The 13,234-nt window shown below is 38.6% G+C and overlaps 1 protein-coding gene across 1 annotated transcript in view; it reads left to right on the top strand.

Moving 5' to 3' along the window:
• Positions 1-13,234, top strand: part of LOC136872264 (serine/threonine-protein kinase par-1-like) — a 161,645-nt gene that overhangs the window by 117,297 nt on the left and 31,114 nt on the right. Inside the window, exons 8-9 of the mRNA XM_068227400.1 lie at positions 4,070-4,176; positions 5,948-6,060. Coding sequence (XP_068083501.1) covers positions 4,070-4,176; positions 5,948-6,060 — 220 coding nt within the window. The remainder of the gene's footprint in view (positions 1-4,069; positions 4,177-5,947; positions 6,061-13,234) is intronic.

Below are 13,234 nucleotides of genomic sequence, written 5' to 3'. Positions count from 1 at the left end.
CACTAAACATAATATGATAATTAGGGGGTGGATTTCTATGACAAGTCATATTTTTTCCCTTAACATTATATCTTAAAGTCTTGTCTTTTCAACACGTTTCCAAGCATGATAATCAAAATTAAACAGGTTTTATTGGGCATATAAATGCATATTTAGGCTTTCTTAAGTTTTATGGCATATTTTGAACAAAATATCATTATAACGGCATATTTTAGTAATTTTCATTTGAATTTTGTATTATAAAAATCAGAATAAGCTCTAAATTATTTTTCAGGATAGACTGGAATATACTACTGAAGAACCATTCTAAAGTAGTGTATGGAATGTTTATAATAGGTAGGAGCTATTGTTTGCTAGCTGGGTCAATTCCTGGAAACCAGGCTATTGTTTACATGGAAGCAGAGGTAATTGTGCAGTTATTAGTCATTGTTCTTATCTCTCTCCTTCGCCCTTCCCTCTTCCACCTTCAACACACTGAATGACCTTGGTCATTAGGGAGCTTCAGTCATTCAGTTCCTTTCAATATGCTTAAAACGAAAGTCTCAATTTGTGGGAAGTTGCGAAGTCTTGCTCGGGAGTTCGGTGAAAACATAGTCAGTACAAATGGAGTGTCTGTAAATTGTGTGAGGTAAAAGTTACTGCCGAAAAACGCTTCTCTGTGCAACAACACTGTAATACTGTAAAACATAAGTATTGTGTAACTTGATATTCTGCACTCGAAAATAGGCAATGTCTGCTATTCGAAACCCCGACATCAAGTTCACAGTGTTCACAATTTTTGCAAGATCTCTGCAAGATGATGGTTTTGTCTAATATTCCTTTAAAGAAACTTAACAGCCGAAGCTTCAGACAGTTTCTTGAAAAATGTACAAAACATCCTGTTCCCAACGAATCTACTCTCAGGAAGGACTATCTGACCCGTTGCTATGAAGAGATGTTGGATATAATACGGCATGTGTAAGATATGGGTTTCAATAGATGAGACCACAGATGTGGATAGAAGATATGTAGCAAATGTGATCGCTGGCACGCTGAAGGAAGACCAGCCTGGAGATACGTTCTTCCTGACATGTGAAATGCTAGAGAAGACAAACCATTCCACCATTGCAATTCTCTTCGACAATTCAATGAATCTGTTGTGGCCAAACGGGGCAAAGAGAGAGCACATTTTTCTATTTGTAATAGATGCTGCTCTGTATATGGTAAAGGCAGCCAAGGGACTTAAAATGCTATACCCAAAAATGACACATGTGGCATGTCTTGCACATGCCTTGCATAGCGCAGCTGAAGAAGTTAGAAGTAGCTACCCTGAAGTTGATAAATTAATATCAAATTGTAAGAAAGTGTTTGTCAAAGCTCCACTTTGCATTCAGAAATTTCAAGGAGAAGCACCTTCACTACCCCTACCTCCCCAGCCAGTTATAACGCGATGGGGGACTTGGCTTGATGCCGCAATGTACTACTGCAAAAACTTAGATGTCGTGGAGAAGATCGTTAAGTCTTTTGATCCTGCAGAATCGTCCTCCATAAAAACCACTCATTTTTCAAGCACTACATTAAAAGCGGGCCTGGCTTACATAAAATCCAATTTTAATTCTTTATATGGAGCAATCACGCAACTGGAAGTTTCAGGTGCAGAACTAAGTGATGCACTGGATGTTGTAAAGTGCATTGAACAGGAATTAAAGCATGCGAAAGGAACAATAGCATCTAGGGAGCGTAGAAAATTAGAAAATGTACTGGAAAAAAAATAGCGGACTTGTGTATCTACGTGGAATAAGTGACATTCTTTGTAGAAACCCTTCATCTGCAGATTTCTAGGAATTTTCTCCAAATGATTTAACTCTATTCAAGTACGCTCCCGTTACATCATGTGATGTCGAAAGAAGTTTTTCTCGCTACAAGACGATACTCAGAGGCAACAGGAGGGGATTCTCATTCAACAATCTTAAGATGCATGTAGTCATAAATTACAACAATTCTGATAATGATGATGATGATGATGATGCTTGCTGTTTAAAGGGGCCTAACATCGAGGTCATCGGCCCCTAATTCTGATAATGGAGACTACTGTAGATCAAGTATGAAAGTTTTATTCAAATAATATATGTTTTGTGTATAAGTTAAAACTGATTGAATATTGAACCGTGAAAGTAACTGCAGTGTTTATGTCTTCCACAGAGCCCGTCCTTGCCTAGAAGTATGCAGTGTAACCGTAACGAGTTCATGAAATATTTATCATTTTAGTTGATTTTGGGTTAAAGATTTCAAAGAACTAAAACTTTTAAAACTCTAAATTAATTGCAGCCTGTAGCAATCATAATAAAAGTATTTCTATGTAACGTAGATGCTATTCATTAAGTCATATTTTGAATTTTATAGGTCATATTTTTATGTTTTTTAGGTCATAAATGCATAAATATTTCATACATTTTTAGGTCATAGAAATCCACCCCTAATGATAATAATATTATGTACTTTATAAAAGACATATTACCATTAATAAAATATTATCATTTAAACAAAGAACAGTGTGATCTGAGATGAGAATTTTGTTAGTTTATTTAGGTTTGTTCTATGTTTGGAAGAAGGGTTTGCAATGCAGTCAACCACATGGAGTTGCACAGTTAAAGTCTGTTAAACTCGCACGTTACCAGGATGTGATTAATTTCAAAGCAGGGGGAAAAAAAAAAATAATAATAATAATAAATGAAACTGAACATTGAAATAACTTTAGCAGCTTGACTGTGCAATATTGCTATTGAGGAAGTATTCTAGGAAAATTGTGTGCATTTTGTACTTGCAGAAATGTCTTTGAGACAGATGTTGCACTACAGTCTATCAGCTCAAGCTGGAAGGATTAGGGAACATTTTCAGACAAAATTGAGAAAGATCTGATAAATAAATCAAAATCAATCTTGAACCCTTCAAAGTATTGAAACCTCTTTGAAAACAGATTGGCTGCCAAGGTGACTGCTGCTGTCACACAACTAGACTTCTAACCTTTCCCTCCTCCTCCTCTCCACCTCTCAACACCATACAGTCACTGCACTGTGGCTCAAGGCAGTAGTGCAGCTGGAGTGTGAATGCCTTAGGAACAGTTTAGCTAGACCTATCTTATACTATGATTTCTTTTATCAAGGTGGTACTTGATTGTGATCAAAGTTCTGTTAAGTATATTAATCACTGTGGCTAATTCTTAATTCAGTCAGTTATCTAGATTTTCTTTCATTGTCATCATCATCACAATCCACCATCTCCAGTTTCTCGGGTATGATATATAAGTGCCCTTCCTCCTACTGGATCAGCTACCATTCCAGCCCTCATTTCTCCACATCTTGCTTGAATCTGATCAAGGTGCTGTTTTATTGGATCTCTTGCTTTCAACCACAGTTTCCAGCAAACTTTCTAGCTGTTCTTTGTGGTTCCAACCATTTAAAGTGGCCTTGCCTTAGATAAGGTTCCATAAAGTGATTGTTTAACTTGGACTTGCTGACGTATTACTTGTTTACAGATATTTACACTTTTTTTTTGACCATTGTTCTTATATGTCATCCCCTCTGCTTAAAGCTGCTAGTTAGAAAGCAGGTTTCAAGGCTGTTTGCGATGATGGACAAAAAGTTACTGATTCTTTGTGGGATTTGGGAATCTCATAGAAATTGTACATGGGTGTATAAAATAAGCTCCTTGTTGGACTTTGCTGGTGATCTCTATGAGGCATTTATTACTTTCTGTAACCACACTGCCCAGATATCTGATATGATCCACTCCATCCATAGTTATGTTTGTTCACCTACTTTGCTGACTGATTCACAGCACGACAGTTTTGGAGCAACTTAGTTTGAGATCAATTTCTTCAAACACATCATTCCAGTCGTTCCATTTATGTTGTACTTCTGTTTCAGTGTTACCTAATATTACTAGTTTGTCTGCAAAGGCAAGAGGTTTAGAGGATGGAATTTGTTGATCCTCTCTTTCACATTAAGCAAGTACAGTAGATAAAAGAACCCAAGAAGCAAGAAGGAGTACGACATAGACCTTCTAATCTTTAAATGTACTCTCTGTGCAGTTGTCCACGGACTCCTCAGACTGCATGGCCTCAGACAACTCGAGATATCAAGGCCAAGCTTCAGGCTGAGCGACGCTGCATCACCCCCACTGAAGAACATTGTAAAGGTATCAGTAGGACACATTCTGTAGAACTTCTTCCAACCATTTTTTTTTTTTTTTTTAAGATAGCCTGTAGGATAAAATAAATCATTTAAGAATGTTAGAAGTAGCTTTTAAGTAAGTTCTTTATCCAAACTAAATAACCAAGAATTGCCCATCCATGCAGATATTGATTACCTACAAGACGTGTCTATTTGTATGGCAGAGAAATTTTAGCAACCAATTTCACCTCTTTTTTGTTAATAAAACAGGGTGGTCAGTCAGGTTTTCTTTTCTGATGAAAAAGTACAGATTATTCAAGGTTTTCTACAAATCCTTAAAATTTGAAATGTTGAAAACAGAAAATAATAACCAAAGTAACAATCCACCCACAAGATTCCATAGTAGATTAATTACAAATTACAATTGTGATCATCTATAAATCAATAATATAGACAGTGACTGATCAATATCACATAAAACATTCAAAAAGAATCTCGTCTCTCATATTTTGCATAGGTGACAATGCTGTTCATCACCTTGAAGTATTGAAACTTATCCAGTTTTATTTTGCTATTCCAGTTCATAATGGCAATGCTGAGAGGATATTTTCTTCAATGCAGACACAGTGGACCAAAGATAAACAAGCTAACTCCTGATTCTGTTAAGAATATTTTAATTTTTCAGTACAATTTCCAAGATACATCTAATCAACAGTTTTATCAATATGTGTAAGGAATGGCAAAATTGTTCAGTAAAATAGGATCATCTGATAAATATGATTGGGCAAAAGCAAAACAATAACTGGTTGTACACTGTCTTAAACAGTGTTTTGAAATATATTTGTGACAACTTTCATTCAACTATCTGATTTTCATACTAAAATTGTATTTCAATTAGTTTTTTTTGTTTTTTTTTTTTTGTTTTTTTTTTTTTTAAGTGGCCTCTTTTTCATTACACACAGTACAGGAACCCTGGTCATGTCCCAGGCCTCAGACCAAAATGAAATATGTAAACATAATTTATTTTCAATATAAGAGTGAGAAATAGGGAGGCCGGAGTTTTTCAGGTGTGTGTATTTTCCTCCTTTTTTCTCCATGTTAATGAATGAATATGACCTCTTTGATTTATTTTATTCTTTATACCTGGTGTGAAAAGGATGCTGTGTTTGTCCTACAGTTGCACTTAAGTTCCTGGACAGAGAGATTATGTTAAGCAACAAACTCATTTAGGTGCTACGGTTCTGCCTATCTAGCTGAGGTGAAGTACGAGGATATGTAACAGGAACTAAGTACTCCAAAAATCTACAGTACCCACTAACACATTTATAATATGCAACCATTTAAGTAGATTTTCTTTTCCATCATATTAACAAGTATACAAATTTTTCAAAGTGTATCTGTATATAACACTTGTTGATTCTGTTGGAACTTCAGTTCATATTGAATATCAAATGGGAGAGCTATGTCGCTAGTCTCACAGTTCTTGAGAAAGCGTGCATGAACAGTGCAGAAGCCCCCAATCATTGGCCACCAGCTTAGATGGACTGCCCACATCTGCCATATGAGTGACATCAGGCTTTCTCACCAATTCCTGTACAGAGGACTTAACTTGGGCACGAGAACCTGTGGTGTCCCACTGAAGCGTTATAAAGATCAGCTTAAACAACCATGAAGGTCACAAATATCAACCCTCAAACCTTGGGATATAATTATCATAGATTGCTTTCAGCAATATGACCATTCAGTTATTATATAAGTGAAATAAGGCATGGTATTTTATCTGCTGAGTGTTGCAGGTTCTAGTCCACATACCAAACGTTTGCTGAACCATCTCCTCACAACTACCACCGCCAACTCTCCAAGTTCTGCTGGAAGTATAAATAAGAGGGAACTCGTGCACCATATGAACGTAATTAATTACTGTATTTTGGCATTCTTTTATTATAAATAATTTACATTTCTGAAATCCTGTATCACATTTACATTTTCTTGTATGGTATCAAAAGGAACTACAGTCCAACTTGGTTAACTGGAATGTTTTTAATTCAAATTCATTTATAAATGTCAACTGGGAAGATAATGTGAATGAGAGAAACCATGACTAACAAGTGGTAAACAAGGTAATCTGGAAAGGGCAGATGAACCAGAAAGTGACAGAACCCACTACAGGAAGAATATTCTGGATGTGGTGCTGGTAAAACCAGATGAGTTTTATAGATAAACTGAAGTGATAGATGCTAACAGTGATCACAAAGCTATTTTTGTCATAATAAAAAATAAATGCAATAGAAAGGAAGGTTGTAAAAGTAGGATTATTTGGCAGTACCATATAGTTCAAAAGACAGGAATTAGGTTTTTAAAAAGTAAATATGTTTGGTGAAAAATGTAAACAGTCTATGTGAAGGATTCAAAGCAATCATTGAGGAATGGGAAAACATGTATTCTACCCTTCCAGCCTATAAGCTGGGCGCCGGCTGTTCATCCCAGGGTCAAATACGGGTGATCCCAGGTGATATTTTAAAATTTTAAAAAAACTTACCTTGAATTAATAGGCAAGAAAGATCATCATCATCATCATCGTTGACCAACTCCAGTTTCCCAGGCGTGACTTACGAACCCCTTCCATTTTGTTCTGTCCATGAACCATTCTTCGTTCATAATCCGCTCCCAATCCTGACCTCTCTCTCCTCTATATCCTTCTTCACTAAGTCCATTTTTCTCTAGGTCTGCCCACTGGTCTCTTTCCCCTGATTTCTCTTTCATACTCCTTTCTTGCAAACCTGTTGGCACTCATTCTTTTCATACGACCAAACCACTTCAGTTTTGCTTTTTGGATCTTCTAGAGTAAGGAGTCTTCTAGTCCTACATCTTCTCTTGACTTTTTCATTCCTGATTTAATCCCTCCTGGTCTTCTGGATCATTGTGCGTAGGAACTTCATTTCTGCTGCTTGGAGTTTCAAGTTGTCCTTTCTTGTTAATGTAGCGGTTTCCAGGCTGTATGTGAGGATAGGGGTGTAGTATGATTTATACAGTGTCATCTTGGTTTTGAGTGGTACTTGTTTATCCCATAGTAGCTGTCTTATTTGAGGTAAAAATGTATTGCTTTGCTGATTCAAATCAGCAAAGGCAAGAAAAAGAGTATTAAAAAAAAAGGATTATGAATAAGAACTCCTTGCAAAACTAATTTGACTTAAAACTTTGGCAGTACAACATAGAAAAATAAAGCACTATGAAAAAATATATAAATCATTACTAAAATTTCACAAGGTCAAAAGTCACTAATAATCCATTTGGATATTGAATAATTCTCTTATATCTTCCAAGTCTTATTGTTCAATTGAGCACAAATACATCACTTATTGAATATGTTAGGTCGGTTTGTTTCAATCTCATTTCCACTAATTAATCCTTTAACACTATACAACACTCCCTCAAAATCTTGAAATCCTAGAGAAAAATACTCATCGAGTGGTTTAAAGTTTGTTTACATGACTTTAAAAAACATTTCTTCATGGTCTGTTTACAAAGAAATTACTGACGTAAATCATTACAAATCATTACAGTATTTTTGCCCTCTTGTTGGGTTTCATTATTAAAATTATTAACATCACTGTTCCAAAATATAACTGACCTGTGTTTTTTTTAAAGTTAAATCATCATTTTGCCAAATCATTCCTAAGATTTACTAATGCAAACCAAACACAGACTGAATGAGTATATCTGATCCAATTCACTGATATGAGTAGATCCAACTAAAAATTCAATCACATAAACAAACACAACTAGCTGTCTAATTACTATGTTCCACCAACAAGGAAATTTACGTTAACAAAATCACATTAATAGTAAATCTTTAGCGAAAGGCCCTGCGTGATATAAACAAACTAAATCCCCTAAAAATTTATAACAACACTGGCTTTACTGCAGTGGGAATGGAACCCCTGCCTCAAAGACATGCCAACCACATGGAACTGAGGCCACAACTAACAAATTACCACAGCCACAAAACAGAATTTGTTATCAAATATACATACAAGGAATGCAGACCACACACACATTAACAAATAAATCCATAATGACAACCATCAGTGAAGACCCAAGTCCAGAGACCCAGTCAAGAATCGAAGCCCCCAAGATATCCAATTACAGCATACGTGAAATGCCCTGATTTTTAACCAAAATAATGTTCAGATGATGTTAATTAAATAAACTTGTGCCGTGGTTCTACTGAATCAATTGGAACTGTTTATGAAATCACTTCTTTAGTATTCTTTAATGACCTTATCTCAACAGGACATAATCTTCCACAGTCAGACGCGGTCATGAGGAGGCTCATATACTTGAGAGTAAACATTTATCTTTCAACACTCTCTTGACATAATACACATGTCAGCATTTTCTCTAGCTATCTCCATAACAAGGCAAGAACATATTCACTCTTTCTTCAGAATACCTCTGGCTTTTTATTAAATTCCACTGGTTCAGTATCTCAACATAATCACCATAATCCGGAATACACAATTTATTGCCTCTATTGTAGGTCTCATGGTATCTTATCTCATGTCTCTCATGTATTTGTCTTCCTCTCACTACCGTTCTCATGTTTAAAATAAATCCTATCTCAACATGTCCCTAAATAAACCACATAAAGAAACGTTGAAAACATTAATTACCTCACAGCACAATTCTTTACCTATAATAAAAATCATCTATTCTCATTCAAAAACTCTAAATATAAGCTGTAATATTCATTGATGGTTACTGGTTCGAGTCCAATGCACAACACTAATGGGTTTTCTCGAAGAACAAAATCCACGTGCAACATGCCAATACATTAACATGTTCACACAAACTACTCTAAGTGTACCTAATGCCATCTAATCTTTATCCCCACTACATTAACACACACTGATATTTCATTGACACAGAAGATTGTAATACCAATATAATGGTCCGTTGTTGAACATTATAAATTTTCCAGCTAACTCATTCTTGGTTGCCTGCGTTTCGCCCTCGTGTGCTAAGTTAGGCTCATCAGTTGGGACTTAGCACACCACCCAAGACGCAAGGCTAGTGCATACCGTGGAGGCCACTGCATAGGCTACTTGAAGCCACCAGCAGTGCCAATGCACTATGAGAGCTATGTCTCATTTCCAAAAATTGATTCCTGCCTGGCCATCAGTTAATACAGATGTTAATTCCCATAGGGAATTTAAAATATCTGTCCTGAATGAGTAAATTTATAATACCAATATAATGGTCCGTTGTTGGACATTATAAATTTTCCAGCTAACTCATTCTTGGTTGCCTGCGTTTCGCCCTCGTGTGCTAAGTTAGGCTCATCAGTTGGGACTTAGCACACCACCCAAGACGCAAGGCTAGTGCATACCGTGGAGGAAGGAAAGGAAAGAAACGTAAGTTATTTCATTCCCGCCACGAGTGCGGCGGGTGGGCCATCAGCCGAACTAGCGGCTCTTGGGCCTTGCGAATGAGAAAGGGAGAGTGAGATTAACAAGATCTAGTGGGTATGTTATGCACATACGTAAAATAATATGTAGAATGTCCCAGTGCAGAAGGGTACAATTGAAACAGAAAATTGTGAAAGTCCTACAGCATTGCTTACATTGCACTACTATAACGTAAAATAAACAGAATTGGCCTGCAGCTCTTCTTACGCTGCAATGTTAACTCTAGACATAACGAAAAAGGAGGAAATTAGAAGAGAGTGTTCAGTTGTCCTTCGGAGTACGTCAGTAGCAAGTGCGATAAAATCGCACAAAAGAAACCAAAGAGACGTAGCGAATAGTAATAAACACTGCGAGAAAGAAATGCACGTAGATGACACTTTATTGCACTTGGTAAAAAATACTCATTGAGGGCGCTTGTGGCGCCGGATCGTCGAGGTTGGACAAGAGGAGCAGTACCGCACCCAGGAGCATCGTGAAAACAAAACATGAGTGGACAGTTTGCGGTTCGGTTGAAAGGTTTAGTAAGGAGCAGGAGGGTAATGTTGTAATAGGAGGTAGTAGAGGGTGGTTGTGATGTTAGTAATGGAGGTAGCACAAAGACAAAGAAGGTCTAGGATCGGGAGGGGCGGCAGGAAAGTTGGGGGTTGGGGAGCAGGTAGGTAAACCGATTGCGGGGGTGGGGTGGGTGGCGGGTCCGGTCGAGGACGACGAGGAGAATTGATGGGAGGGGAACACACAGTTCGGGGTGGGGAGCGAGAATGTTCCACGCAGTAGTGCCGACGACGGATGCAGACGCCAGAGGTGATCAGTTTGTGGACGTCTACATCTGACGGGAGTTGGAGGCGTACCATAAACATTGGGCCAGCATTGTTGTAGATACGGAACACTCGAAGTGCCGGAACGCCTACCATGTGGAGTTCCCCCAATATGTCCTGTTCCGTGATGGTAGGGTCGATGCCACGAAGGACGCAGCTCGAAGACGGAGGCCGGTGAAGAACTGCGGCAGCAGCGGACTCTCCTTGGGAAGCTGGCTGAGCAGTGAAGGTGGCAGCTGTTGTGGTGGTAGGGGGCTGTTGGGAACTGGGCAATGTGACGGATGGGGTGAGGGCAGGGGTGGACATGATGGGAGAGGGGTGACTAATTGTAGGAGGAAGAGTGGAAGTACTCGAGAGGGTAAGTGCAGAATGGATGGAGGTGGTAGTAGTAGTAGTGAGGGTGGTCGTTACAGAGGTGGGGAGCGGTGGGAAATGCTGAAGTGTGCGAGGGGGACATAGATAAACGCTGGGAGGATCGCCGGGGTCAGAGTGCAACTGTTGAAGGATGAACTCATGAGTAGGAACCACCTTATAAAGCCGTCTGTTGATGTTTACTCCACTGGTTTGGAGGGCTGCCGTGTCGACGTGATCAAAGAATTGCACCACGATCTGCGTTGACATGTCATTAGTGGTGCGATCATGTAGCCGCCTGACTGCACGGATGGGAAGAACGTTGAAAAGCTGATTTTCGTCGATAGCGGGGTCCACACCAAGAATAAGATGAAAAGTCATGGTGAATAGGGGAGGCGACAGCCAACGAGGCGTCTGCCTGTTTAGTTATGCTTGGGCCGACTGAGTGTGCGCAGAGAAGAGGGCCACCCAGCCGAAAAAAGTGTGGACATGTAGTGGATATGTTGATCGATGATCCTTGACCCCCTTGACCGTGGAGGCCACTGCATAGGCTACTTGAAGCCACCAGCAGTGCCAATGCACTATGAGAGCTATGTCTCATTTCCAAAAATTGGTATTATAAATTTACTCATTCAGGACAAATATTTTAAATTCCCTATGGGAATTAACATCTGTATTATCTGGTGGCCAGGCAGCAATCAATTTTTGGAAATGAGACATAGCTCTCATAGTGCATTGGCACTGCTGGTGGCTTCAAGTAGCCTATGCAGTGGCCTCCACGGTATGCACTAGCCTTGCGTCTTGGGTGGTGTGCTAAGTCCCAACTGATGAGCCTAACTTAGCACACGAGGGCGAAACGCAGGCAACCAAGAATGAGTTAGCTGGAAAATTTATAATGTCCAACAACGGACCATTATATTGGTATTATAAATTTACTCATTCAGGACAAATATTTTAAATTCCCTATGGGAATTAACATCTGTATTATCTGATGGCCAGGCAGGCATCAATTTTTGGAAATGAGACATAGCTCTCATAGTGCATTGGTACTGCTGGTGGCTTCCAAGTAGCCTATGCAGTGGCCTCCACGGTATGCACTAGCCTTGCGTCTTGGGTGGTGTGCTAAGTCCCAACTGATGAGCCTAACTTAGCATACGAGGGCGAAACGCAGGCAACCAAGAATGAGTTAGCTGGAAAATTTATAATGTCCAACAACGGACCATTATATTGGTATTATAAATTTACTCATTCAGGACAAATATTTTAAATTCCCTATGGGAATTAAAATCTGTATTAACAGAAGATTGTTTCGACACATGCTCAGGAACATACTTTGAAGACAAGATCAACACCATTACACTAGAACTATTTACACAAAATAAACACCCCAAGGCATCAGTACCACAAAGTAACTTATTCTAACCTAGTTGACCCTTGCTACATAATTAATTCAGATAAATTAAAATGTTACATGCAATAAATGACTATATGCAAATTTACATGACAACTAGCTGTATCTGTTCATAGATTAAATTAAATCAGATGTACTCATCCTTGTCCGCATCATTCCATGATTCAGCAATGTTCCAATTTAGGCCATCAGGTCAGTCCAACGATGCCATGTTCACACCATCATCACACTGGATATACGATGATCCTTAGACTTCTTCTCCATGGTCAGCATCTGGTGTGCACTGTCCCGAAATAATATGATTCGCGACACAGTTTTGCAGTTTGCATCGCACACAAGATGAAATACACTGAGCATAGAAAAAAAACAGACAGTATCAATTATCACAAAGCACAGACAAATACAAAATAAAATAATCCCTTTCACGATTCTGTCCGTGTAATAGTTCAGTCCTGTAGTCTATTCTCCACTGGAATCTAGTAGTTAATGTTAGTTACAAGTTCTAATTTAACTCACAACTTTGTTACTTATCAAATTTCACTCTGTTCGTGCAACAAATGGCTCACTACTTCACACAGCTATTTGTGTATCAGTTTGTAAAATCAACCATTAATATCTCCCCTATGGGAAAATCCCTGTGGATTAAGTTTTTTTTTCCAATATTACACTCATTACTCTGCCTACAGAAATGCTCAATGCACTGACTCCATGTTTTCCAAATGACGTTCATACAACGCGACTGAGCCATTCCGTCAAGACATCAGAGTAAGCTCCTGATTAGCATGTGGCGTCATATGCTGCTTGTCTACTTCCTGGTATATATATCAGGGCTTCCCCTTTACATTACATCATACTTCCTGTCTTTGGTTATCACATCTTTTAGCTGCACAAGCAGCCAGAATATTTTAACTTAATTTATACATAATTATAAGTACCTTATTGTCCGCCTCCGTAGCGTAACGGTTAGTGCTATTAGCTGCCGTCCTCGGGGGCCCGGGTTCGATTCCCGGTACTGCCAGAAATTTAAGAATGGCAGGA

Source organism: Anabrus simplex, chromosome 4, assembly GCF_040414725.1.
Source record: "Anabrus simplex isolate iqAnaSimp1 chromosome 4, ASM4041472v1, whole genome shotgun sequence".
In the NCBI taxonomy this organism is placed as follows: domain Eukaryota; kingdom Metazoa; phylum Arthropoda; class Insecta; order Orthoptera; family Tettigoniidae; genus Anabrus; species Anabrus simplex.
This window is presented reverse-complemented; position numbering and strand designations above follow the sequence as displayed.